Source organism: Miniopterus natalensis, chromosome 15 (assembly GCF_054644295.1).
Source record: "Miniopterus natalensis isolate mMinNat1 chromosome 15, mMinNat1.hap1, whole genome shotgun sequence".
Taxonomy (NCBI): Eukaryota; Metazoa; Chordata; class Mammalia; order Chiroptera; family Miniopteridae; genus Miniopterus; species Miniopterus natalensis.
The window spans coordinates 4,796,056-4,823,657 of record NC_142095.1 but is presented as its reverse complement, the minus strand read 5'-3'; the positions used below and the strand labels follow the sequence as shown (position 1 = coordinate 4,823,657).

Here is a 27,602-nt window from a genome sequence, read left to right as displayed (position 1 = left end):
CAGGTGGCGCGCAGCAGGGCCGGAGCCGGGCCGGGTCATGGCCGCCTCGGAGCGGCTCTGCGAGTTGTGGCTGCTGTACTACACGCAGGTGAGGCCGCCCCGCGCCGCGCCCGCGGGGCCCCCCGCTCCGCGCGCCCCGCACCTGCTGCACCTGCGCCCCGCGCCGCGGGGGCCGGGGCCCGGGAGATGCGCTCGCGCCGGGCGTGCTCGGGCTTCGCACACACGCGCGCGTCCTGGCCCGCCGGTGCCTCTGCACTTACACCTGGGGGACAACCCTCGCGGGCGCGCACCTCCTAAGAGCCTCTTGGGTGGGGACCGCGCAGCCTCAGTCGTGCCGAGGAGAAGGGCTTGGACCCAGACGGCCCCGCACGTCCCCCTTTTACAAATGGGGAAACTGAGGCCAGAGGGGGAAAACGAAAGGTTGGCAGGGTCGGGAGGAGCGGAGAGGCTTAGTGCGCATTTGGTCTTGCCCCTCCTGTGGGTGTGGCCCCGTTGGGTGGTCACGGCCTTCCGGTGTGAGTGAACTGGGGGTATCCAGCGGGGGTCCCTACTGCGAGTCCCGTTTAGACACCATCCCTTCCCCAGAGAAAGGCAGTGATGAGCTCCTTCCTGACTCCTGGCGGCCCCACCCCGCCCCCGGGGCCTGGACCCCAGATCCAGGCAGAAGGAAAGGTTTGCCTTAGATGCTGAGCGTGCCTACAGGGGTGAGCCAGGAGGGATGTTTGAAAGGCATGGAGGGACGTCCTTTCCTCCTGAGCTCCCGGTCTTGTCTCAGGGGCTGCCTCAAGTGGCCTCGGAAGGTGAAGGCAGTGACTGACCCAGGTGTCTGTCAGAGCTGAGAACCTGGTGTCCCCCAGACTCTGTGTCTCACTCACACAGGCCCCCACTTTCCTTCTGCATCCACAGCAGGGAGAAATCCCAGGAAAATGTCCCCCTCCCCTTCACCCAGCACCAGCCTCCCTCCCTGCACCTGCTGGCATCTTGCTCCTGGCTCAGGTGCGCCCTGGGCACAATGGACTATTGTGTGCCCCTGATCTCGTCACTGGGGGGAAGTTCATGCTCAGATCAGCTGGCCCTCTGTAAAGAGGCTGTCCAACTGTCTCCCAGGACTACAACCCGGGTTTGGGGCCCCAGGGACCTGAAATCCAGGCCATAAGGGCCACAGCTTCTTTAGTCCACTCAGGTGGTGAGAGGTCCAGGCCTCTGGCAGGAGGCGGTGTACGGAGTAGTCCTTCTTTGGTGTGACCCAGGGCAAGCTCTTTACACCTCTGAGCTTCCCTATCTGGAAATTTGGCACAGCCTGGACCTCAGGAGTGGCCTGTACTCTGCAGAGGGGTAGCCAGTATGACTGGTCCAGGTCAGAGAAGGCTCCTGCTTCCCTGGCCCCATTGGGTTCCCTCACCCCAGCCTGTCTCCATCTCCAAGGGCTGGTCTTTGTGAAGGAGCAAAAGATGCAGAAGGAAATCTGCCCCTGACCCTCATGTGTACGATTGCCCCGTGGCCATAGGCAGGTTCTTGGTCCTCAGTTTCTTCTCCTGTGACCAGGTGATGAGTCTAAGGGATGTTAATGGTGGGTCTTCAGGCTGGGTGACATGCTGCTGGGGGAAGGTGCCTCCTGGGACCCCTTCTAGATGAGCTCTGCAAATGGTCAGCCCCCCTATTCCCCCAGGAGGTGTTTAGCACCTCTCTGTGCTGATTCCCTCCACCCCCCAGCTCCTTACCTCACAGGGCAGGTATGGGGCACATGCTGACTGGCTGTAGCCTTGGATGCCTGGATAAGCAGGGGGCAGCCTGGGGCCTGGCAAACAAATCCAGGATGTGAGTGTGAACTGGGAGCCAGGTGGGGCCAGGCTGCCTAGGGAGAGGAAGCTCTGCACTGCCTTCCTGCCCACTTGGTGCTGCTCCTGCTCCCGGAACACTGTCCCCACCCCTCTGCTGGCTCCCAGGGAGTGGTGGCTGTGCTATTTGGAGCCCTGCTAGGGGCCAAGTGTGTGTGTGCTTGGGGGGAGGGGATAAGATAAGGTAAAAAGTTGAACTGATAAAGGGTATTAAGAGACCCCTGAGTTGGCCAGCCACTCAGCCAGAAGGCTTCCCCAATACCTGTGCCCCTCCCTTCAGCAGTGAGAGCTGACATCAGCTGGCAAACCTGTTTCCCCAGTTGTGGGTCTTGGTCCGCCCTGGGGAGCAACCCCCTTTCCGCTCTTCCTTTCCCCTCACAGATCCCCGGTTCAGACCCTCCAACCGCCTACCTCTGTGGGCCCTGCTCAGCTGGGGGCCACTAGTGGGGGAAGGGGCTGAGGGTTGTTCCTGAAGGAGGAAGGAGGGCCACATCATTCAGTCTGAGTCCCTCAGGGCTCTAGTGGGGAAACCAAGGCAGGGTCATACCAAGGTCATCAAACAAATGTTGGGGCAGAGTCCCACAGAGCTCGAGCCCGGCCTCCATCCTGTGTTCCTTTACCCAGGAAAGGTCTGGTCCTATGGGCAGGAAGCCTCAGGTGGGTCTGCACAAACTGTTTTCTCCACGTGGAAGCTTCCTCCCCTTTCCCCAAACCAAGCTGGCTTCAGCCTAGGGTGTCCCCATTTTAACCCTCATTAGACTTCCATGGCTCTGCAGCACCTTACTTTTTTAAAAAAATATGTTTTTATTGATTTTAGAGAGAAAAGCAGGGAGAGGGAGAGACAGAAACATCAATGAGAAACATTGATCAGCTGCCTCCTGCATGCCCCTTACTGGGGATCGAACCCACAACCCAGGCATGTGCCCTGGCAGGAACTGAACTGATGACCTCTTGGTGCATGGGTCGACGCTCAACCACTGAGCCACACCGGCGTAGCACCTCACGTTTAGTAGGTGCTCCCTGGGTCCAGCTGAATGGCTGGACAGAGAGAACCACAGCAGTGACCAATCAGGAAGGCCACCCAGACCAGGCTGAGCTTGGGCCTTGAGGGCGGCGGGCCCGAAACAGCAGGAGCAAGAACATGACAGGGGAGTGAAAGGGAGGCCTGGGGATGGGTAGGGCCATATCTAGAGGACTCCACCTACCAGGGCTTCCCCAGGGAGGGCATGGGAAAGGGGTGAGAAGGTAAGGGGACTAGGGACAGCACCCTAGAGGCTGGCAGTAGGGCAGCATGTAAAAATTATGCAAAATAACATGCAAATGAGTGGCCTCTTTTCTGCTGGAGCAGTGGTGTCCCTCAGAAGCCCCCCCCAATGAAAAGGAGTACTTGGGGGGGAACACCAGAGCTGAGGGGCAGTCAAGGTCACAAAGGTCAGGATAGGAGGTACATTCAGGTTACAGGTGGGGAGCCCAGGTTGAACTCTCCAATTTTGCCATTGAGGACTCTGTTCCAGGGAGGTGAGGTCAGAGCTGGAGTTGACCTTGCTCTGCCCACACCTCCCTGGTTCCTCACCCCTGACTGGGGACCTCATGGAAACCTGGTCAAGCCCTCTGCTCCCTCTAGGGACTTAGCTGGGTCATATGTTTTCCTGTGCCTCAGTTTACCCTCTTGTAATGGGAAAAAGAAAGGTAGAGTAGCTCCGTACCTCACAGGGGCAACCAGGGCTTCTTCCTCCTTCCCTTCATTAACAAGGCAACTAAAGGGGGCGGGACTGAGGTGTTGGGGAGAGTAGCAGAGCTCAGGGGCTGGTAATCCCTGGAGTTGTTATGGCAACTGGGGAGCTGATGTGGTATTGTGGGGTCCCCATGGAAACCTGGGGACCCTGAAAGGAAATTCCTGGTTTCCATAGTGATAGGACAAGGGTAAGATTAAGCCCTGGGTCGAGTGTTATGGAGATCAGAAGGTCCATCCCTTTCAAGATCCCCTCCCCAAGGAGAAACTGGCCCAGCCACCTGGGCACTTGGGCCACACTCCTCAGTTGTCCTTGCTTTTGGCAAAGTTCCTATCTTCCTGCTTCATTCCTTGGTCCTCCAAGTCTGACCTGCATGCAGTCCTGGTGTAGTCAGAAGCCACTTTCTACTTGGCATTGCCATCCCCCTCTTGATGCTGAGTGGGGAGACCCCTAGGCTGGAGAGAGGTCAGAGGTCATCCTGATCAGACCCTACCCTGTCCCGTATCAGTCTGCCTCTTCCAGGAGATGAGGTGGTCACTACCACTCAGGCAGCTATGACCAGGAGGAGTTGCCACTGTGGAGCTCTAATCTCTCCCTACCCTGCTCCCAGCTCTTGTCTGGGGCCCACTAAGATGCTCCTATTCCACCCGCCTGGGACAGCCACCTGGGGAGTGGCCCACGAGACCTTGGCTCTGCCAGTGAGCCAAGGTCTGTCACTCATCTGTCACTCATGGAAGTGGGTGAGGAGAAGATGAGTGTTGCCCCAGAAAGCTCATGCCCTGGGTTTGGGGGATGAGCTCCCACTGACCTAACCACGTGCTGGTGGGTGTAGTGGGAGAACCTTTACCAGTTAAGCAAAGGGGTGATTTTAAAGAGGCACCTGAAGTGCAAAGAGACTAATTAATGTTAAGTAACAAGCTACCAAGTGTGCGACCAGGTCTGGACTCTAGAGCCCATGCCCTCAAGCACGTTCAACTTGGCAACTCCAACCTCTGAAGCACCAGACAGGGTTGGATCTTGGGGAAGGTCCTGGCTCTGATGGGGAACATTTAGGCAGAGGAAACATGGACAACCAAGCAAATGCAGACCTGTGGGAGCAGGACAGTATCATCACTGGGCTGGGGTATCTAGGGAGCTGGAGAAGCAGGCCCTGCTTGGGCTAAGGTCTGGAATGCCAGGCTCATCAGGTGAGCCTTTGTCTTCTGGTTGGGGTGGGGGGACGTGGTCAAATTGGGGCTTCCAGGACCCACATTTGGGTGAGAGATGACAGGGGGTGGTTTAGGGGTAAATGGAGGGGGGATGGTGTTGGAGCAATTTTGAAGGTAGACCAGGATCAGTGGGGTCACTGAGGCAGGAGAGAGGGATCATATGGTCAGCTTGGGCTGGCTGGCTAGCAACCATGAGTGGTCCTGGCCTAGAACCAAGGTCTGGCTTTCAGCATCTTCAAAGGTGCAGCTGAGGCTGTGTAGTGGATGAGGCAGCCCCTCTGGGAACCCCAGTTACACATCTGCAGTGGGAAGAGTCCAGAAGAAATGGTCTGAGAGTCCTGGCCTGCTCTGGTGTTTCAGGGTTGACCATTTTGGTGTCCTTGCTGCAGAGATTGGAGAGGTTCACCAAAGGTAACTGACAGAGAGTCACAGTGGTGTGGGCCCGCACCTTGGTGGCCCTAGCCCCTCTCTGAGTTGCCTGGGCCTCAGATCTGTGACAAAATGCACACTGAAGGTGCCCAACTACAGGGCAGAGGGCTTCTCTGCCTAGGTTTCTTAGGGGCCTGGCTCAGTCTACTGGGGTCAGGCCCCCTTCCCTGGGGTTTATTCAGTCCTGGCCCCATGGTCAGGGGTGCACATGTGGCAGAAATTAGCCATCCATCCAAAGGCAGCTCTAGACATCCTTGGGTTGAGGTCCGTGGCCCTTGGGGAGCAACCTCAGACTGCTGGGTGCTGCCCATGGTCTGGTCCTTGCCCCTTCATCCGTCTCCAGTCTAGTCCCTGGCCTCCCCCTCTGCCCCTAGGAAAGAAAGTTGTCTTCAGGGCTCAGCTGGTTGGAGCGGGAGCTCCAGACGGGGCCAGCGTGGAGGGAGAGAAGGCAGAATGGGAGGAGCGCAGCTCCTTGCCCTGAGAGGGCTGAGAGCTTAAGGCGGGTTAGAGCTGGGCTAGGACTTATTCAGCTGGGTCCCTGGAGCAAAGAGACCAGCAGGGCCAGGTGGGGAGGCCAGGACACGGAAGTGGGTGGGGTAAGTGTATGGATGAGTCCTGCACATAGTCCCTTGGCCTGAGGCCTTGGACCCAGGTTAGGGAGCTCCTGGTACCTTGAATGAAGGGCACTATAGCAGTAGGGGTCAGAACCTGGGCCTAGATAGGTCTGCCCTGACTCCAGGCCCTACCTCTGGTGCTCGGCCAGGTCCCTCATAGCTTCTCTTGCTGGGCCCTGGGTGCCCTGGGCCCCCCACATCCCTGCGGTCTGCCGGGAGGAAGCGGCCCTCCTCCCCCACCTCCAACCGTGACTCTGCGCTTCCTGCCCCCGGCTGTGGCGGGAGGGGACGTTTCCCGTTCACGCCCAAGTTTCCCTGGCAGCACCCAGACTTGGGCTCAGCAGCTGCCCCTTTTACCCATGGAGCCAGCACTGGGGCCTGGGGTCCAGGTAACCAGTTAGGGTGGGCGGAGGCTCACAGGGTGAGGTAGGCCTTCTGGCTGTACATGTGGGGAATGTGCGTATGCATGGGTCTGCCTGGCTGATAGTGCACATACACCCTGGGATCTGCAGTCCAGGAAGGTTTCCTGGAGGTGGTGGCTGCTGAGCTGGAAGAAGGTGGCAGGAGAGAGCCCAGCCCAAGGCTTTGGGTCAGGGTTGGCTGGTGGGTGGAAGACCTCCAGCCCTGGCATCAGTGTGGGCCATAGCCATACCCCAGGCATGTATACACTTAAGCTCCTCCCCTGCCTATGTCAGGCCTGCCTGGGTCCTGAAAGGTTAGGGAGGTGGGAACGAGAAAGCAGATGGGGGTGCCTGGGAGAGTTGTCAATATAATACAACAATCTTCTGGTGCTGACCTTCCAACTTCCTGTCCTCCCTCTTCCCCCACCTATATCCGTTCCTGTCTTTCTCCACCCCCACTGCTCTGCCTCCACTCGCTGTCTACCCCACGTCCACCTCCATTCACTCTCCACTTCTGTCTCTATCCCTTTGTCCCACTATGGTCACTGTTCCCCTTCTATCCCCACCCCTGTTCCCCCATCCCTGCAGAAGGACCTGGGTTACCTGCAGCAGTGGCTGAAGGCCTTCGTAGGTGCCTTCGAGAAGAGCATCTCACTATCATCTCTGGAGCCACGCAGGTGAGGCTGGCTCTGTGGGGGGGGGGAGGCTGAGGGGTCCTCAGCGCCCCAGTGACCCCTTCCCCTGCAGGCCGGAGGAAGCAGGTGCGGAGGTGCCGCTGCTGCCGCTGGACGCGCTGCACGTGCTGGCGGAGCAGCTGGACCAGGGGGATCTGGAGCAAACGCTGCTGCTGCTCAAGCTCTTCATCGTCCTCTGCAGGTGGGTCCCTGTTGTCCTCCCCAAGGCCGGGGGACATGGAACTGTGGGCCAAGGGGCACCAGCACATTTCTACACGTGACCTCTCCCATCGTTCCCTCCCCAGGAACCTGGAGAATGTGGAGGCAGGCTGGGGCCCGGTGCTGGTGCCCCAGGTGCTGGCACTGCTGACCCAGTTGGTGGCCAAGGTGAGGTGGGCTCTCTCTAACTGGGGGGGTGGCAGGTGATAGCCAATTCCAGCCAATTCCCTCCCACCTCTCCCCCACTACAGCTGAAAGGATCCCCAGCACTGCAGGAGTGCGAGGGCCCCAAGCTGGAGGAAGTGGCCCTGCATGCCCTCCTCCTCTGTGAGGGCCTCTTTGACCCCTACCAGACCTGGCGGCGCCAGCAGAGCGGGTGAGAGCGGCCCCCCACCGAGGACCCCAGACGGCTGGGCTGGGGAGAGGATGTGGGCGGCTGCTGTGGCAAAGGTGTGGAGGTGGGAGGGGGCTGTGTGCAGGCTGGTGAGGGCAGGATGACCAAGGAGAGCGAAGTGCCTGGCCTCACCCTGCCCCTGCCCACCCTGTCACTGCCCCCAGGGAAGTCATCAGTGCCAAGGAGAAGAGCAAATACAAGTTCCCTCCTGCTGCTTTGCCCAGCGAATTCAGAGCCTTCTTCCCAGGTCAGGCTCTGCCCCCAGACCTGCATCCCTTCCTGCAGCTTCCCATTCCTTACACAGGACTGGACCCAGGACCTGCTTAGTGTTGGTTGCACTGGGGGGTGGGGGGGAGAACCCTTCTGGGATTCAGGGGCAGAGAGGGCATGCCTGGGCAAAATGAGTAATTTTTTTCCGGGCTGCAGTGGAGACCTGGCATCAGGCGGGTACGTTGATTTCCCTCCCCCTTCTCTCCCATCTCCTGGGTCCCCCTAACCACTTGTACCCCCCCACACACACACACACACTCTGACCTGGACCATCTTAAAACTCCCTAGTCCAATCCCTTTGTCCCTGTGGCCTCCACCTCGTTCCCACCCCTCATCAAGACAGTGTCTACACTGGGTATTATCTCCACTTCCTACTCCCTCATTCCTGGAGGAGTTGACCCCCAGGATGTTTCCTGCCACCTGTTCTCCCTGGGGGTCCTCTTCTCCTGGGTCCCCTCTTCTGTTATTGGAGGGAGACTGGCCAGTACTTTAGGTGGGTTCTGGGTGGGATACTGCTGGATGGGGGCAGCTGGGCTTGGGAGGCTGTTGGTCTATTGGGATAAAAAGTATCTTGTCTCTGGATGTCCCATGGAGCTGCTGGCCTGGGTCTGAAGCAGGGACAACAGCTTCAGGAGGGAAAACATCCCTGGGGAGCCCCCTGCCTCCATTGTCCCACTGCCTGAGTACTGTCCTCAAAAGAAACTGGGTTTTGTTCCTGCTGCTATAAACGCCCCAGCAGTGGCCTGACACCCTTAGGACTAAATCCTGCTCCTCCCCACAGCCTTTCTTCCCAGCCCCACTTGCTCCCTGCACCTCAGCCATGGTCCTATCATTCCTAGAATGCAACTAGGCAACCCACCTCTGGCTCTTTGCCCACTGTTTCTTCTCCCTTTGCAGGCCCACTGCACTCCCAGGCCTCACCTCTAGAGTCCTGCGCCCATTAGGCCTCGCACCCTATCCCACCTGAAGCAAGCCAGCCCTGCTTCTACCCCTCCACCCCCATAGCACCCATGTGACCCAGGGCTGGTCCTTCCTGCTCTCTAAGTTTCAGTCTGTGGCCTGGCATCCTGTCCACCCAACATATGACGCTGTGAAAGCCCCTAAAAGTCCCCGGTGGGGGCATGGGTGGGGGTGGGGGGCATCTGTGTGCTAGACACAGGCAGAGTCCCCAGAGCAGGTCACTTGGGGAAGCTCCAACTGTCACAGGGCGGAGGGGCCAGGATATTTGCATCTGAAAACCTAAGGCCTGGGTTTCCATGGGGAAGCTGGGTGGGGGGGATGTACTCACCACAGGGTCTCCACTTTGGGGCTTAAGGATCTAAGGAGCTGGCTAGGCTCTCAGGGCAAGGCCATGTTCCTTTCTAAGCTCCCCAAAAGAAGGACTGTGTTTCCCTGAGACACCCTAGTGGAGAACCATGACTTTTTCTGACCTCAGCTCAGAACCAGGTCTCCTCCCTCAGCCCCCACCCCCACCCCAGGGCTCCCACCTCTTGTGTAGACATAGATCCACATCCGTGCAAACTTGGTGACATTGTCCTTCCCTACCCACTCCACCCTGCCCAGAGAGCCTGCAGGATGCAGATCGGCTGCCTCCCATGCTGTTGCTGCGTCTCATCCACCTCTTTGGCGCTGTCCTTGCAGGAGGGAAGGTAGGCTAGGAGGTGCCTGCGGGCCAGAGGGTAGCTGTCTCAGGGTCTCCGCTGGATGAGCCCCCTCACCCATTGCCCACCTCTGTCCATACCTGCAGGAGAATGGGCAGGTGGCCGTGAGTGCTGGCTCTGTGCAGGGCCTGCTGGGAGTGGTGCAGGGCTGCGGCCGTGGGCCAGCCCAGGACTCCCGCCTAGTGTCGCTGGCTCTTGAGGCACTGGTGGGCGCAGTACATGTCCTGCATGCCAGCCGCACACCGCACCGAGGTCCAGAGCTCCACGCCCTACTTGAGGGCTACTTCCGAGTCCTTAATGCTGACTGGCCGGCTGAACCAAGCCCAGGCCCTGAAGAGGCCCTTGTCACCCTACGAGTCAGCATGCTTGGTGGGTATGGACTCCCAGGCTCTTGGGGAGGTGGCACTGGGAGGTGAGGGCCCAAGTGACGATGGGAAGGCTGGACTGGGCAGTAGAGGGAAGGTTTAAGGCTGACTGTAGGTATTGCTGGGAGGGGATTGGGCAGGGCTGACCCTTGACCCCTCCACAGATGCCATCCCCATGATGCTGGCCTGTGAGGACCGACCTGTGCTCCAGGCCACCTTCCTCAGCAACAATTGCTTTGAACACCTGATTCGCCTCATCCAGAATAGCAAGGTGGGCGGAGCCCAGGCAGGGTGGAGGGCCTGGAAACCAGAGGCTGGGGGAGCCATGTGTGGGTGCTGAGATGCTGCTGAGCAGACTTGGGTGGCACCAGGCTGGAGGAGAGTGGCTGGTGGGATGGCCTCCAGTGCAGTGGGAGGGCCTGAGACTGAGGATGGCTCTGTACCCACAGAAGGGCAGTGTTGTGGAAGGACAGGAGCACCCCTAGTCCCTTGTTTCCCCTTTCCCCAGCTCCAGGTCCAGGGGTAGGAGAACGGCTCAGCAGTTTGGATGCAGTGCCCACTCCTGCCCATTTAACTACCCGACTCTGTCCCTCTGAGCAGGGCATGGGTGGCTCATTTCCCTCCCCTTCTCTAGGACCTGGTGGGGCACTCAGCCTGGGGCTCCGGGTGCATCCACCCCTTTGGGCAAGTCCTGGCAGCTACTGCAGGCCCTGCTCTAACCCTGCCCCTCCCTCATCTTCCTTCTCTCTCCTCTGCCTCCTCCACCCTGTGTCCTCCCCCTTCCCCACAGCTATATCTGCAGACCCGGGCGCCCCCTGAGGGGGACAGTGACCTAGCTACCCGGTTACTGACCGAGCCCGATGTCCAGAAGGTACCACCTTGGGGCTGACCAGCTCAGGCACTCACTTCCCTGGGCACCCACCCCCAGGCTCCCTCTTTGAGCCCTTCCTGCACTATGCAGGGGGGATGAGCAGATATGTGTAAGGCCCTGCGTGGCCTAGCAATGGGGCTGGGTGTCCCATTGTCCCATGCAGTCTCACCTACTTTCCACATCTCTATCTAAGGGAACTGGGCAGGAGTGATCTGTGGTGTCCTGCCTAGTATTGCTATTGGGAGCTGGGAATTGGCTGTGCCACACTAGAGGGAACCTTCGAAACTCAACCACCTGCACCCATTTCACAGAAGGGAAACAGCCCAGATAGTTATGCAGGGATTCGGCTATAGTCATTCCCAGAAAAGGAGGTCCCCCACATGGGGTCACTTCTTTCTATGGATCCTTGTGCCTGCTCTGTGAAGGCCCCTGGGAGTCGCCGCCATCCCATGCCCTCCTGAGGTGCTCTCTGCCTCACCTTGCATGGGCGCTGGGATGCTGCAGAATATCAGGGGCCCCGAGTGGGGCACCTGGCCTCTGGTGGCTCGATGCTTGGGAGCAACCTCCAGAGCCCCGCCCTGGCTTTGTCCTTCTGGGCAGCCCCCCGTGCCTGTTGCACTGGGCTGTTTTCTGAGAGCCTGCATGTCTGTTCATCTACGAGGCAGGTGAGGCAGGCGAGACCCCTGGTCTGTAGATGAGGAAACAGGCCTGGAGAGGGTAAGAAGGTGGCCTGAGGTCACTTGGAGAGTCAGGCAGAGCTGGGGCCAAGGGCCTTATGGAGCCAAAACAAAGCCTAACACCTGCTGACAAACTTTCCAAGACCACCTGAACCCTCACCCCCCTCAGGGTAGGGCAGGGTGAGTGAGAGGCATGCCTCTGGCTGTCTTGGGTTCAGCCTGGGTGAGCCTCAGTGTCCCCACTTTGATTTAGTGGGCAAGGGGCAGGGTAGGACTCAATGGTCTCGAAGGTTCTTCTGGTTTTAACATTCTGTGATTGATTACCCTTTCTATTACCCCAACCCCCTGTCAATCATAATGGGTAATGGGGCACTTGCTGGCCTACCTGCACATGTGTGTCTAGCTTGGGTGGGGATGGGTGGACTGGGGCCCATAAGCCTACCAGACAGAGAGGTATGGCCAGGGGTATGGCCAGAGGGTCCACTGTTGATCTGTCCCAATGAGGCCCTTCCCAGCCTTGGTTCCTTCCCTGGCCTCTTTGTCAGAGTGGCTCTTGCCAATCTGGTCAGAGAGGGCCCTCGGGTCAGCAGTTCAGGCAAGGAGTAGAGGGCCTGAGCTCCCAGGCCCCCAGCCAGCTCAGCCACCTGCCTTGGGGCACCTGCTCCTGGCCCTACACCCCCTTCACTGCAGGGTGCTGCCATCTGCGATGCTCTGGCTCCTGCCTCTCCTGACTGCCCCTCCCCACCCTAAGGTACTAGACCAGGACACAGATGCCATTGCAGTCCACGTAGTCAAAGTGCTGACCTGCATCATGAGCGGCTCCCCGTCAGCCAAGGTGAGGACGCTACCTCTGCCTGCAGTAGAGGTGTGGGCTCGGAGCTATAGTGACCCCATGGCCCCAGAACTGGCTTGGTTGGTGGCTATTAGAGCAGGTGAGCTGGAGAGGTTCAGCTCAGGCCACTGGGTGGGCATGGTCATCAGTCAGTCCTGGAACTGGATCTCCTGGGTCAGGGCTGGATGGGAGAAGGACACTTGTGGGCCTTCTGAGGTGGACACGGCGCCTTGCCCCTGCCAGCATAGTGACCCGGAGGCAGAACCAGGCGAGGGGAGCCCTGGAAGCTGCTGCCTTCTCCAGGGTTTCTGTGTGGTGTGAGCTGGCCCTGGGTCCACTTCCATGTTCACTTCCTCGCCTGCACAGGAGGTGTTTAAGGAGCGCATCGGCTACCCTCACCTGCATGAGGTTCTGCAGAGCCACGGTCCCCCCACCCACCGACTGCTGCAAGAGCTGCTCAACATGGTGAGGGCGGCAGGGGCAGCTAGGACTGAGTCAGGGCTACCATGTAAGGCCAGCTCTCCACCTTGGGGGTCTGTGTTGACTATGGCCAATACATCCTGTGACCTGTGGCTGACCGCATGTGTCAGCGTCCCTGGGGTGAGGATGCTGGGCTGCATGGGGCCAGGAAGTTCCTGCATGTTAGCAAGTTCCAGGATTACCCTGGGGACACGCAGTTGGGGTTTAGGCCAACCCAGACCAAAAGCCAAGTTTCGGGGGTTAATGGGGCTGAAGGACTGTCATTAGTGCTGATGGTCATCTATGTGCCTCTGACTCTCCTGAGCCTCAGACACAACCTATGAGCAGAATGGGGGGGCACATGTTGCTTTCCCATTATTTTAAGCAAGTAAACAGAGAGGAAGCCCCATTGTTGGCAGCTTACCTGCTCCATGCCAGTTGCCCAGGAACTATGACTCTCTCTCCACCCGCAGGCTGTGGAGGATGACCACAGCATTTGCCCACCACCGCCAATCTGCAACGAGCAGCCGGTGCTGGTGCTGATGCAGTGGCTGCCGGCGCTGCCCACGGCTGAGCTGCGGCTCTTCCTTGCACAACGCCTGCGGAGGCTCTGTGACAGCTGCCCCGCCAGCCGCGCCACATGCGTGCAGGCCGGTCTGGTGGGCTGCCTGCTGGAGACGCTCAGCATGGGGGTAGCCCTGGGGACCCGCTGCCAGGAGCAGCTGCTGGCACTGCTGCAAGCATTGGGCCGCGTGTCACTAAGGCCCTTGGAGCTGCGTCGCCTGCTTCACCCCCCGCCAGGGCTGGACTCGGAGCCGGGAGGCGCCGAGGCAGGGGCTGCCCGACACGCAGGAGCTGTCATCCGCGCGTTGTCAGGCATGGCCCGGCACCGGGGCCCTGCGCGAGCCCTGCACTACTTCGACCTCACGCCCAGCATGGCGGGCATTATGGTACCTCCCGTGCAGCGATGGCCAGGAGTTGGCTTCACCTTCCACGCCTGGCTCTGTCTGCGCCCCACGGCCGCAGCCCCCGCCCTGGCCCCCGCCCGGCCACTGCAGCGGAAGCAGCTGTACAGGTGGGTGACGGCCGGGTAAGGTCGCAGCGCAGGGACCGACGGGCCAGCCAGCAGGCGTAACCGGCTCGGCCTGTCCCCAGCTTCTTCACCAGCAGTGGCTCGGGGTTTGAGGCCTTCTTCACGGCGGCTGGGACCCTGGTGGTGGCCGTGTGCACCCGGAAGGAGTACTTGACCGTGAGCTTGCCTGAAGTGTCCTTTGCCGACTCTGCCTGGGTGAGCCCCCGTCCTCGTGGCCCAGGTGGGTGGAAGGGGCACCAGGCACCAACCAGCGGTCTGATGTGTGGCTTCTGTTCTAGCACTGTGTGGCCATCGTCCATGTGCCTGGGCGGCTCTTCAGCCAGAACCTGGTGCATGTCTACAAAGATGGCCATCTGGTCAAAACAGCACCCCTCCGCTGCCCCTCCCTCAGTGAGGTGCGCTAGGCAGGGCTTGGGGAGGCTTTGGGTAGCTGGGGGGGGGGGACTTGAACAGGGTGGGGTCTGGAGCCCTTGAGTCCCTTCCCCAGGCCTCAGACTTCAGCCTCTGGGGTCTGTGCAGCATGGGGGTCACTGTGAGGAACTGGACACAGGTAGAACCCCAGGCTTTGCTGCGACCTGACCACTCCCCCAACCCTGGCCCCGCAGCCTTTCTCCTCCTGCTGTATCGGCTCCGCTGGGCACCGCACGACGACCACCACCACCGGGCTGCCTGGGCCACCAGTCCCCCCTGCCCTGGCTCACGCCCACCCCTCCCTCATCCGCTCCCAGTCAGTCCCGGCGACCGCAGGGCTTGGCTGGGGGTCCGGGCTGGTGGCCCCCCTCCAGGAGGGCAGCATCAGCTCCACCTTTGCAGGCACCCAGGACACTCGGTGGGGAAGCCCCACATCCCTGGAGGGCGAGCTGGGGGCCGTGGTCATCTTCCATGAGGCCCTGCAGGCAGCGCCCCTGCAGGTGCTGTGCACCCTGGGTATGCAGCCCATCCTCCTTCCTGGCCCCAGCCCCCACCCCAGTATCCCAGAACCAGGTGGTTGGGAATTATAAAGTGCCCAGGCCAGAAATTAGGGGTCTCGGGGAAGAAGGTGTCCCTGGAAATCCTCTGATCAGGGCTGTGCATGGGGCTTGGCTAGAGGTTCAGCCAGGTCTGAAGGCCCCTGTCAACCCCACAGGGCCCAATGAGACAGCACCCTTCAAGCCCGAGGGTGAACTGCATGAACTTGCTACCAAGCTGCTCCTCCATTACTCACCTCAGGTACTGGGGGGGACGGCAGTTGGCTCAACTCTGTTACCTCCCCTTGGCTCCCACACTGTCTGCCGCCCTCTCCTCCATCTGACCCTTGCTGCCTGCTCACCCCCTGCCCCCAGGCCTGTAAGAACAACATCTGCCTGGACCTGTCCCCTGGCCACGGGCTGGATGGCCGCCTGACGGGCTATAGGGTAGAGACCTGGGACGTGAAGGTGTGTGCAAAAGGCGTGAGCATGGGCACATGTGTGTCCAAGGCGGGCTGGGGAGGGGCACTGTGCCCTGGGAGGTATTTAGGAGACCTGGGTTTAAGGGAACAAAACTTCCCTGAACCCAGGTTCCCAGACTGGAGGGCGTGCTGGGGTGGAGTGGGTTAGGAAATGGCTGGGAGCTAGCTGCCTTCTCACAGCAGGCCCCCTGCCCCTAGGATGTGGTGAATTGCGTGGGAGGCATGGGTGCCCTGCTGCCCCTACTGGAGCGAGTAGCTGCACAGCCCCAAGAGGCTGAAGCAGGTCCAACTGAAACACATGACCTTGTGGGGCCTGAGCTGACCTCTGGCCACAACACCCAGGGCCTGCTTCTCCCACTGGGCAAGTCCCCAGGTAAGTGTTCCTGGTACCTGGTTTGCAGGGAGGAAATCTTGGCATGATGGGGGTGGGCGGAGCTGGAGTGCCTGAGGTCTCTGTGGCCACTGGCAGGCCCTTGACACACATCTGTCCCCTTCCTGGTGGCCAGGAGAGGAGCGAATGGAAAGGAACGCAATAGCTGCCTTTCTGCTGATGCTGCGGAACCTACTGCAGGGCCACGCTGTGAACCAGGAGAGCCTGGTACAGTGCCAGGGGCCTGCCATCATAGGGGCCCTCCTGCGCAAGGTAGGCCTGCTTGGGCATGTGGGGAGGGGGCTGGGTGGGAGGACCAAGGTGCCATTAGTCAGGCAGAGCCTCCTGGGAGAGGTGGCATTTGAGTGGGGCCTTGAAAGGCTAGGCAGGGTTTGGCTGAGGGTCGGGGGGAAGTACCAACGCAGGCTGGGACAGGAGGCTGCACAACAGAGACAGAAGGGAGCCACTGAGGGGTTCTGAGCAGGCAGGGAGCTTGTGTCCATCTGTCTGTGCAGTGCAGAGTGGAAGCTGGGAGTCTCAACAGCGGGTGGGCAGGGCCTGACATCTCACCCCAGCTCCTTCTGCTCCAGGTCCCCAGCTGGGCCATGGACATGAATGTGTTCATGTCTGCCCAGCTGCTGATGGAGCAGGTGGCAGCTGAGGGCAGTGGGCCCCTCCTGTACCTGCTCTACCAGCATTTGCTCTTCAACTTTCACCTCTGGAGCCTCAGCGACTTTGCTGTACGCCTCGGTAGGTGTGGAGACTTGGGTGAAGGGACACCGCCAGGCAGGGTGATGGTGGAGGTTCTAAGAAGTTATAACTCTACTCTGGATGACCTGAAGGGGCATATTTGTCCTGGGGCATCTGAGGGAACATGACCCTTCCTGGGGATATCTGGTAGGAGGATCAGAAAAGGCCCAGCTCTGCCTGGTGACCTGAGTCCTCTGCTGATGCCCACTCAGGCCACATCCAGTACATGTCCAAGATAGTCTGTGAGCACAGACAGAAACTGCGGAAGAAGTACGGGGTCCAGTTCATCCTCGATGCCCTGCGTACACACTATGGGTAAGGCTGGTGAAGGGCAGGTAGCCAGGGGGCTGACCCAGTGGCCTCTGGCTTTGGGAACAGGAACATCCAGTCTCCCAGCTCACCTGAACACTCTCCCTGTTCTCTCCCCTCTGTACCCCTGCTTTCTCCTTGCCCTGGGTGGGTGTGCCTGCTGGGAATGGTCCAGCCCGCAGCGGGAGCGCCCCCTAGCGGCTGATGACCTGTGCACGGTGCAGACTTCGCTCCTGCGCCTGGCGCGTGAGTTCCTGGTACCAAGCTCCCCCGTTGATGACATGCAGGTTGTGCTGAGTTTTCTGGCAGCTGCAGGTGATGATGGCCAGGTAGGCTGAAGGTTGGTGACAGGGAGGCTTGGGTGAGGGATGGAGTGTGGACCACGTGGGGAGGCCCTGCCCAGTGTGAGCCTTTGTATCCCCTAGGTGCTGGGCGCCCTGGACCTGCTGCTGGCACTGCTGCAGGGCTCACCAGCACAGGAGTCCCTGGCTGTCTTCCTGCTGGAGCTGGGAAACCTGGAGGTGCTGCTGGCACTGCTGGTGCGGCCAAGGCCACCGCCCCTGCTGGCCGACCGAGTCTGCAAGGTACACCCAGCCCACTAGCTCCTGGCACCCCATTTGCTGTGACCCCTGCTTGAGGTCCAGGGAGGTGCAGCAGGCTTGGGGCTGCCAGAGGAAGCTGCCTTTGAGGCCTTTGTTGGAGCCACACACCTGCGTGGTGACTCCCCCTCTTGCAGTAACGTCCCCGTGATGACGCCCCCCCCCCCCCATACACAGATCCTGCGCAGACTGCAGCACAATGAGCGCTTACCTGAGCAGAGCCGCCAGCGGCTCCGGCTTCAAGAGTGTGGCCTCCAGGGGCTCGTCGCCTGCCTGCCAGAGGGGGCGGTTTCCCTCGAGCTCTTCAAGGGACTCTATAAGCTGTTCCTGGAGACAGGTACAACCTGGTTGGGGCCAAAAGGCAGGCCAGGTGGAAGGGTGACATGGATCCAGGAACAGGACAGGTGGGAATAGGGAAAGTATTGGTGCAGGGGCCGAGACTGGGCCAGCAGGGGAGTGTAGCCCCTACTGGGGTCAGTCCCTCAAGCCCCCTCTGGCCATCCTCCCAGATTTCCTGAACCTCTCAGATCTGATGGCTATGGTGCAGCTGTCCCTCCAGGCTGACCTCAGCATCCGCCTGTACATCTGTCGCAAGGTGAGTGCGGGAGGTGAAAGCTTTGGGGGAAGGGGAAAAGGAAGGGGAGATTTCTACCCTGAGGACTCACTTTGTCTGCCAGTGGTGAGGGGTCTCTGGAAGCCTCCTCTGCAAAGGCTCCAGGGCAGAGGTTTGGGGGCGGATCTTTTGGATGAGTCCCTTACTTGCTGTGCCCTGGTCCACAGCTCTTCCACCTGATCTACAGACCACCCAACATTGTGCGGTTGCTGGCCCGACAGGCCGGCTGGCAGGATGTTCTGACCCGGCTGTACGTGCTGGAGCCTGCCATGGCCAGCAGTCCCCTGCCCTTTCCCCCAGAGCTGCCCGCCTCCCCAGAGCCAGCCTTACCCAAGCCACTCACTGAATCACCTGAATCTTCAGACGTCTTCCTGCCCTCAGAGGCCTCCTGCCCCAACCCTGATGCCTTTTACCAAGCTCTCTCCCCGTTCTGCGCACCCTTTGACCTGGTCCTGGAACGGTCCAGCGTGGACTCAGGCAACATTGCTGGTGGCGGTGGCAGCAGCAGCAGTGGGACTCTCACTCCAGCCAGCCAGCCTGACACACCTTCCCCACTGGGAGGGCCCCGGCCCTTCCCTGCTGCCCCTGGCCGCCACAGCTCCAGTCTCTCCAATGTGCTGGAGGACGGCAGCCTCCCAGAGCCCGCCTTCAGTGGAGATGACACCTCTAATACCAGCAACCCTCAGGTGAGGCGGGCCCACCCTCTGCCACTGCATGGCACTAAGGGAGAGCACCTCTGGGCACAAGGCAGGCAGCCTAGCCTTTCCACAGGTGTAGCCCTGTCTCATCAGGGCTGCAGCTGCAAGTGGAGTCCCAAAGTAGGGCGGAGACTTTACAAGGCCTGTGGACAGCTCTAAGGATCCTGCCTGGTGCTTCTGGGCTTGGGGACGGGCCTCTGCTTATTCTATGGCATTCTTCCAGAGAATTCCAGGGCAGTTCTTGAGGCCTGTGAGGATTGAAGTCTAATTTTGTGAACCTCCTGATCCTGTCTTAGGAGTACCTGAAACCTCAGTACTCTCCTAGGCATCCAGGCCGTGGCTGAGGCCTCAGCACCATTCTTCCAGGCCTCAGAGCCAGGCCGTCTGTTAGCTCAATGCTCTGCCTCCTGTTGTACCTACTAGTGGTGGGCAATGGGAGTTGAACAGGGATAGTGTGGGGTCAGCCGGATCCCCTTTTCCCAGCCCATACCTCACACCGCCCATTTGTGCCCACAGCAAACCCCTGAGGAGGAGCTGTGCAACCTGCTCACCAACGTGCTGTTCTTGGTGACATGGCGGGGCGTGGAAGGTAGTGATGAGGTCGCCTGGCGGGAACGTGGCCAGGTCTTCTCAGTGCTCACCCAGCTGGGGGCCTCAGCCACACTTGTGCGCCCACCAGACTGCATCAAGCGCAGGTGAGGAGGCATCTCAGGAGGTGGGGGCCTCCAGGGGGCCTGCGGATAGGCAGGCAGTGGAGAGACACCTGAGTCCCTCACCCATTCCCAGCCTCCTGGAGATGATGCTGGAGTCAGCCCTGACTGACATCAAAGAGGCCCCTGCTGGGATGCTGGCCAGCCTCAACCAGCAGGTACTTTGGCTGCTGCGCCTGCTGCAGGACTTCCTGTGCTCCGAGGGCCATGGCAACCAGGAACTGTGGAGTGAGAAGGTGAGCCAGCTCAGAGGGGATGAGCTTTGGGAGCACAGGTGTTCTCCTGAATCTGCAGGCGCCTGGTCTGGGGGGATGTGTACATGTGTGCAGTCCTGGGTGGGTTGGCACAGGTGTCTGTGAGCATGGACTTGTCTGTATGTACAAACCCAACCTGGCCCCCTGCCCAAACCTTACCTTGCTCCCTTCCCATGGGTTCCTGCCTCATCTGGTGATGGCTGCTGGGGATATGTTGTGTGGCAGCTCTTTGAAGGCGTGTGCATTCTGCTTGATCGCCTGGGAGCCTGGTCACACCTGGCCAATGGCACAGCGGATCTCCGAGAGATGGCACAGATTGGCCTGCACCTCGTGCTTGGCTATATCCTGTTGGAAGACCCAGAGGTGAGCAACGGTGCTTGTGGGGGAAGGGGCATGACTTATGTAGGGAGCTCTGGGAGAAGCCAGGTGCCACCCACATTTCCCTTTTGCCCCCAGCTGCACTCCCAGGCCTATGTGAAGTTGCACACGCTGCTGCAGACTGCAGTGCCCATGCGCTGGGAGGAGGCCTGCTATGTGCTCTCCAAGTTGGAGGCTGCACTGGCACGGATGCTTAACACCTCCCCCTGTGAGATGGCCACCGAGGACCCGGAGCCCCCAACTATAGCTGCTGCCTCTGTGGATCGCTGCTCGTGGCTGGTGCCGCTGGTGCGAACGCTTCTGGACCGAGCCTACGAGCCACTGGGGCTGCAGTGGAGGCTGCCTTCCCTGCCACCCACCAACGGCAGCCCCACCTTCTTTGAGGACCTCCTGGCCTTTTGTGCCACACCCGAATGGCGTCACTTCATCGACAAGCAGGTGCCTGGAGGTGGGGGCACAGGAAGAGAAGTGGGGGCTGGGAGCCCACATCGAGCACTGTCTCCTTTCCCTGCCCAACCCTCCAGGTGCAGCCCACCATGTCCCAGTTCGAAATGGACACCTACGCTAAGAGCCACGACCTCATGTCAGGCTTCTGGAACTCCTGCTACGACACACTCATGAGCAGTGGGCAGCGGCTGCAGCGAGAGCGGGCACATAGCCGTCGGGTTTTCCAGGTGTGTGCCTGGCTGGGGTGGTGCCTGGGAGCTGCTCCACGCCTGCACCCAGAAGACTCCTGACCCGCCAGGACAGAAAGCAGCCAGCAAGACTCACCCCTGCTCTTTCCCTCACCCCTACCCCCAGGAGCTGGTGCTGGAACCCGTGCAGCGGCGGGTGCGCCACGAGGGGCAGCGCTATGCCACAGCTCTGAAGCAGCAGGCCACGCAGCACTCTACGGTCCTGCTGCACTGGGGGGCGCTGTGGCGTCAGCTCTCCAGCCCCTGCGGGGCCTGGGCCCTGAGGTGGGTGGGGCTCGAGGCCAGGGCAGGCTTGGGAGGGAGGGTTGGAGGGACCTGGAGAACCAGACTGCCTCTGGGGTGAGGCTTGGGAGGAATCACCTGGGACACCTCCGCAGAGATCCCCCCACCCCCCGGTGGAAGATGTCCAGTGCCGAGACATACTCACGCATGCGTCTGAAGCTGGTGCCCAACCATCACTTCAACTCTCATCTGGAAGCCAGTGCCCTACGTGACAACCTAGGTGAGGCGGTGTGCTGAGTTGGGTCCACCCAACCTCATATGCTGTCCTGCCTATTTCTGGCTGAGCACCCTTGGGCCCATTGCAGGTGAGGCTCCCCTAACACCCACTGAGAAGGCGTCGCTGCCTCTAGCAGTAACCAAAGAGGCCAAAGTCAGCACCCTACCCGAGGAGCTGCAGGAAGACCAGCTGGGCGAGGATGAGCTGGCTTCACTGGAGACTGTGTGAGTGGGACTAGGAGAGAGCTGGTTGGGGTGGGGGCCACGGTCTGCTCCATGTGTGCACGCCTGGTGGGGATTGACCCCCAAGTCCATTCCCTCTTCTGCTGCAGGGCTAAACACCCTAAAGAGACTCCCAAATAAGGTGGGGGGTTGAGGATAGATATCTCACAGGATAGTTGCTCTTTCAAGGCTAGGCACCCCAGAGAAGGACTGAGAAACACAAACCAGACTAGGATGGGGGCCCATTGGAGTGGGCAGGGGCTGAGTGAAAGGAAGCTGGGGGCACAAGTTGGTGTCCTGGCAAGACATTCAGAGACCCAGGGGCAGGAACTTGGGTCAGTCTGGACACTGACAGTCCCTCCCCTATGACTCAGAGAGTGTGTTACTTGGGCTTGTTGGGAAGGGGGTCCCAGAGCCTAGGGCCTGAAGTGGGGTCTGACCCCCAGGATGGAGGCAGTGGAACTGGACCAGCAGCATGAGAAACTGGTGCTGTCAGCTGAATGCCAACTGGTCACAGTGGTGGCTGTGGTCCCAGGGCTGCTGGAGGTCACCACACAGCACATATACTTCTACGATGGCAGCGCTGAGCGTGTGGAAACTGAGGAGGGTGCGTTCTGATGAAGCTGGTTGGAGGGGTGGCAGGAGGTGGCAGGGGTGGGCTGTGGTCTGGCGGGGCCAGGTTGAGTGATTCCTGCACCTGCTGCCCATCCCCACAGGCATTGGCCATGACTTCCGGCGCCCGCTGGCCCAGCTGCGAGAGGTCTACCTACGGCGTTTCAACCTGCGCCGCTCAGCACTCGAGCTCTTCTTTATTGATCAGTCGAGCTACTTCCTCAACTTCACAAGCAAGGTGGGTGGGGCTGCAGCCTCATCTCCTTGCCAGCCCCCAGGCCTCAACCCTGCCCCATCCCACCCCACCCCCAGTTACGGAACCAGGTCTAGCTCTTCTTTATTGATCAGGCCAGCTACTTCCTCAAGCTCCCAAGCAAGGTTGGTGGGGCTGCAGCCTCATCTCCTTGCCAGGCCCCCAGGCCTCAACCCTGCCCCATCCCACCCCACCCCCAGACACGGAACCAGGTCTACAAGTGGCTCCTGAGTCTGCGACCCCCTACCCAGGGCTACCTAAGCAACCGCTCCCCGCAGGAGATGCTGAGAGCCTCAGGCCTTACCCAGGTGAGAGCCCTGGAGCGTGAGGGGTGGGTGCGGTCAGGGCCCTGTGGTTGGGAGGAGTGCTGGACACCTCAGCTGGCTCACTTCTTGCCTGCACTTGCCCCCCAGAAATGGGTACAGCGTGAGATATCCAACTTCGAATACCTGATGCAACTCAACACCATTGCGGGGCGGACCTACAACGACTTGTCTCAGTACCCTGTGGTGAGGGCCCATTCCATACCTCCACCCATCCTTCTCGTCCGCCAGCGCTGGTTCACCCAAGCGTAGGCACTGATGGGGGAACAAACCTTGAGCTTTGTCCTAGTGGGTGTGGCCTAAGGCCTGGCCTTTGTCCCCTGCCCCCCCCCCCACACACACACCCAGGCCCACTCTTGTCCCCTCCTGGCCTGTTTTTCCTGAAGGGAACCCTGTCCTGGACCGTCTGTCCTGCTCCCCTGTAGCCCCTCCAAGTGGAGGGTGCCCACCTATGGGCTCTGCCCATCTTCCTGAGGGTGAGGGCAGGGCAGAGTGGGCAGGTAGGCCATCAGGACCCTCATGCAGCTCCTGCCCGGGGTGGGCGGCCAGTTCCCCTGGGTCCTACAGGACTACGTGTCCCCAACCCTGGACCTCAGCAACCCGGCTGTCTTCCGGGACCTGTCCAAGCCCATCGGTGTGGTGAACCCCAAGCATGCCCAGCTCGTGAGGGAGAAGTGAGCATGTGGGCAAGGCTGGGCTCGGAGGTTGGGATGGGCCATGCGAGGGCTTCTGCTGACTGCCCCCTAACTGTGACTCCAGGTATGAGAGCTTTGAGGACCCAGCGGGCACTATTGACAAGTTCCACTATGGCACCCACTATTCCAACGCAGCGGGCGTGATGCACTACCTCATCCGCATGGAGCCCTTCACCTCCCTGCACATCCAGCTGCAGAGTGGCCGGTGCGGCGCAGGGTGTGGCGGGCGGGTGGCAGCCGGTGGGGGCAGGCCAGCATTTGAGGGGAAGAGGCAGGTCCTCCAGACATCCTGGGCCCTCTGTCTCTGTCTTTTTTTCCCGCCATACCTTCTCCCTCCCTGTCCCCACTCTCGCCACCTCACTTTGGCCCGTGCCCCTCCCCCAGCTTTGACTGCTCTGACCGGCAGTTCCACTCGGTGGCCGCAGCCTGGCAGGCCCGCCTGGACAGCCTGGCTGATGTGAAGGAGCTCATCCCAGAGTTCTTCTACTTCCCAGACTTCCTGGAGAACCAGAACGGTAGGAGCTGGCCTGGGAGACACGGGCCGAGGTGGCCAGGGAGCAGGTGAAGACAGCTGACCCCATCCTCTGTTCCAGGCTTTGACCTGGGCTGTCTCCAGCTGACCAACGAGAAGGTGGGCGACGTGGTGCTGCCCCCGTGGGCTAGCTCTCCCGAGGACTTCATCCAGCAGCACCGCCAGGCTCTGGTGAGGACATGAGCACATACAGGCGGGCAGTGGGGCTGAAGGTCGGGGTTAGAGGTCAGCTGTCTGTCCCTGGACTGACCGCCCCTCCCTATCCCCAGGAGTCCGAGTATGTGTCCGCCCACCTGCACGAGTGGATTGACCTCATCTTTGGCTATAAGCAGCGGGGGCCGGCTGCAGAGGAGGCCCTCAATGTCTTCTATTACTGCACCTATGAGGGTAGGCAGTGCCCTGGGTTTAAGTGGAAGCTGGGCACAGATAAGGGTGAATGCAGAGGGCACAGAGGGAGTCCTGACTACCCTGCCTACCCACCCAGGGGCTGTGGACCTGGACCACGTGGCAGATGAGCGGGAGCGGAAGGCTCTGGAGGGCATTATCAGCAACTTTGGGCAGACTCCCTGTCAGCTGCTAAAGGTAAGTAAGGCCAGCTTGCAGGACAGTGGTAAGGGGCGTCCATGCCATGGTGTTAACTGACCACTCATCCACAGGAGCCACATCCAGCTCGGCTCTCAGCTGAGGAAGCAGCCCAGCGCCTTGCACGTCTGGACACTAACTCACCTAGCATCTTCCAGCATCTGGACCAGCTCAAGGCCTTCTTCGCGGGGGTGAGGAAGGCCTCAACTTCTTACTCTTACCAACTTTTGGGGCAGATGGAAAACCTAAATCAAGGTCACTGATATGGGAAAAGAAGTGAACATGAGGGGACTATGGGAGTGTAGCTGGGGTACCTTCTTCATGAGGGCCAGGACAAGTGATGACTCACTTAGCCCTCTCTGGAAGCCTTAGGGAGACCAGAAGGAAGGGCATCTGGCCTTGAACACTCCCTCACCTTCCTGTCTACATCTCAGAATGCCCCAGACCTAACTTTTTTAGGCTATCCTCTCCTGCCAGCAGGCGGGGGCACAAGGAGTAATGGGGTGGGTGGACCAAGGCTGAGACCAAGCTTGAGACTCTGGAAGGATCTTCCTTGTCTATCCCAGCTTCTTACTCACTTTTTGAGATGCCCTCCTGAAGACCCACTGGTGTCATGTGTGTTTCTCAGAGGGACCTCAGCCTCTGTGACACCCAGCCTGTGACCCCTGGGGGCTGAGGGCAAACGAAGCAGTGGTGCTCCAGGGAACAGATAGTGTAGTGGGGGCTCTGGCTGACCTCTCGGACATAGCTAGCTTGCCCTGTACCCCACAGCTTATCAGTGATGGCGTGCCCCTGGTGCTGGCCCTGGTTCCCCACCGGCAGCTCCATTCCTCTATGACCCCAGACCTGCTGGTAAGTGCACTGGGCAGAACTCCACCCAGCTCCACCCCCTCTCTGACTCAACCTCAAATCTGCCTCTGCCCCATCTTGCTCACAGGTGACCGTAAGTGCCAATGGGCTGCTGGGCACCCACAGCTGGTTGCCCTATGATCGTAACATAAGTAACTACTTCAGATTCATCAAAGACTCCACCAAGTAAGAGAGAGGGCTATGGGCAGGGGTGGGTGTCTCCCCACCTAATCAGAATGCTGGCCAGCATTGGGTCTGGCCAAGGTCTCTGAGGGCCTAGGTATCCTATGTGGCCTGGCCTCACCTGTTATCCCCCTTATTGGGTCAGGGTGCAGCGACTGCTGAGTGGCCCATGGGTACCGGGCAATGGTGTGAGTGGGCAAGCCCTGGCAGTGGCCCCCGACGGAAAGCTGCTGTTCAGTGGTGGCCATTGGGATGGCAGCCTTCGAGTGACAGCGCTACCCCGGGGCAAGCTGTTGAAACAGATCAGCCGCCACCTTGGTATGAGCAGCCTTGAAGCTGGGGGTGGTGCAGGTCAGGGTAGTGGTCTGAGGCTGGCCAGGAAAGGTGTGACTACTCTGTTCTATTGGACCTTTCCTTCCCCATGCAGACATAGTGACCTGCCTTGCACTGGACACCTGTGGCATCTACCTCATCTCAGGCTCCCGGGACACCACGTGCATGGTGTGGCAGCTTCTGCAGCAGGTATGCCGGGTGGGCAGCTTCATGGGGCCCCATAGTCCAGAACTGCAGCCCACCTACCCCTCAGTAGGCTTCCAGTCCTGTTATTCTCTCTTCTCCTTCTGTCCACTACTGTGAGCAAATCTGGGGCTCCACAACCCTCCAGCTCTCTGGCTTTGCACAGTGCCCTCACGCTCCTGAGCCTTAGCCTTCTCATCGAGGGGCCAGGATAATGGGATGCCCCCAGTCCTGAGACAGTCCTGGCTTCCTACAGGGTGGTATCTCGGTGGGACTGGCATCAAAGCCCATACAGGTCCTATACGGGCATGAGGCTGCAGTGAGCTGTGTGGCCATCAGCACTGAACTTGACATGGCTGTGTCTGGATCTGAGGTATGTGTGTATGCCTGTGCCTAGGGGAGGCTGAGTTTGGTGGGCGCTGTGCCTGGTACCCAGAGAACCCTGCCTAGTACCCTAAGCTGCCTTCCTACAGGATGGAACTGTGATCATCCACACTGTACGCCGTGGCCAGTTTGTAGCAGCACTACAGCCCCCGGGGGCCGTGCTGCCCGGACCTGTGTCCCACTTGGTGCTGGGGTCTGAGGGCCAGGTTGTGGTGCAGAGCTCAGCGCGGGAGCGTCTAGGGGCTCAGGTATGAGAAACAGGCACCCAATCAAGACAGGGGTGGTTGGGATTCTGTCTCTGCTGACACCTCCTGCTTCTTCCAGATCACCTACTCCTTGCACCTGTACTCAGTGAACGGGAGGCTGCGGGCTTCGCTGCCCCTGGTGGAACAGCCCACAGCCCTGGCAGTGACAGAGGACTTTGTTCTGTTGGGCACAGCCCAGTGTGCCCTGCACATCCTTCACCTGAACAAGTAAGCCCCGCTACTTAGGGGTTCATGGTCCCTCAGGGTGGCGGTCACTGGCAGAGGATACTAGGAGGTGCCCGGAGGACCCACACCCTCTTTGCATGTCCTTTGCATGACCCCCGTGAGCATGTCCTGCATGTCCTGTTCCTGACCCCTCACCCCCCAGCGGGGAGCTCTTGCCCTTGGCCTCTTAGCCACACACCTGTGGGAGACCTCTTCATGTATCAGGGTTTCAACTGAGCCATCCTTCAAATGAGGGCAGCCAGGGCATACAGGAGAATGACGCCTGCCGGGTGCCAGGCTGCCTTGCGGTTGCGAGTTCGTGTAACCCCGTATCGCCTCCTTCCCTCCAGACTGCTGCCGGCCGCGCCTCCCCTGCCCATGCAGGTGCCCATCCGCAGCATGGCTGTGACCAAGGAGCGCAGCCACGTGCTTGTGGGTCTGGAGGATGGCAAGCTTATCGTGGTGGGCGCGGGACAGCCCTCCGAGGTGAGGCTAGGAGCCGGGTGGGCCTCGGACGGGCCGGGCCGGGCCGGGGGAGAGGGTCCCGGCTCACTCCACCCTGCCGCTCCTCCCAGGTGCGCAGCGGCCAGTTCGCTCGCAAGCTGTGGCGGTCCTCACGGCGCATCTCGCAGGTGTCCTCTGGGGAGACCGAGTACAAACCCGAAGAGGCCCGCTGACCACCTGCCCGGTGCCCAGCGCGGGCTCCGCCCGGAGGGCGCCCACTCTGGAGTCCTCGAAGCTGTGGGCCGGCACTCAGGGGTGGGGGTGCCCAGCCCCCCCAGCTCAGGGATTGGCGGGCGGTGTCACTCCCGGAAGTCCCGCCCCTCGCCGGCTGAGGGGCAGCCCGGAGTCCCCGCGCTGGCCCCAGGGACCGCACAGCACTTTTTGCACAGTCTGGGGCGGGGAGCCCGGCCTCCTAAGCCCCTGCTCCGGCAGAGCA

The 27,602-nt window shown here is 60.4% G+C and overlaps 1 protein-coding gene across 1 annotated transcript; it reads left to right on the top strand.

Moving 5' to 3' along the window:
- Positions 1 to 37: 37 nt before the first annotated feature.
- NBEAL2 (neurobeachin like 2) lies at positions 38 to 27,396 on the top strand. The gene is made up of 54 exons (XM_087825080.1): positions 38 to 88; positions 6,812 to 6,900; positions 6,971 to 7,099; positions 7,203 to 7,284; positions 7,368 to 7,492; positions 7,675 to 7,757; positions 9,344 to 9,429; positions 9,528 to 9,810; positions 9,971 to 10,077; positions 12,106 to 12,189; positions 12,553 to 12,651; positions 13,119 to 13,720; positions 13,801 to 13,933; positions 14,017 to 14,133; positions 14,344 to 14,665; positions 14,865 to 14,947; positions 15,061 to 15,153; positions 15,366 to 15,540; positions 15,677 to 15,810; positions 16,128 to 16,287; positions 16,500 to 16,602; positions 16,772 to 16,925; positions 17,022 to 17,180; positions 17,373 to 17,532; positions 17,705 to 17,790; positions 17,976 to 18,494; positions 19,023 to 19,201; positions 19,293 to 19,452; positions 19,696 to 19,833; positions 19,927 to 20,286; positions 20,373 to 20,522; positions 20,650 to 20,807; positions 20,921 to 21,045; positions 21,131 to 21,266; positions 21,710 to 21,870; positions 21,980 to 22,113; positions 22,329 to 22,436; positions 22,542 to 22,637; positions 23,001 to 23,125; positions 23,211 to 23,351; positions 23,531 to 23,661; positions 23,740 to 23,849; positions 23,948 to 24,065; positions 24,163 to 24,260; positions 24,335 to 24,451; positions 25,032 to 25,112; positions 25,198 to 25,295; positions 25,438 to 25,610; positions 25,720 to 25,814; positions 26,065 to 26,181; positions 26,282 to 26,440; positions 26,517 to 26,665; positions 27,013 to 27,148; positions 27,238 to 27,396. Exons 1-54 carry the CDS (start codon positions 38 to 40, stop codon positions 27,337 to 27,339), a joined length of 8,073 nt encoding a protein of 2,690 aa, XP_087681206.1. The 3' UTR covers positions 27,340 to 27,396.
- Positions 27,397 to 27,602: the final 206 nt, after the last annotated feature.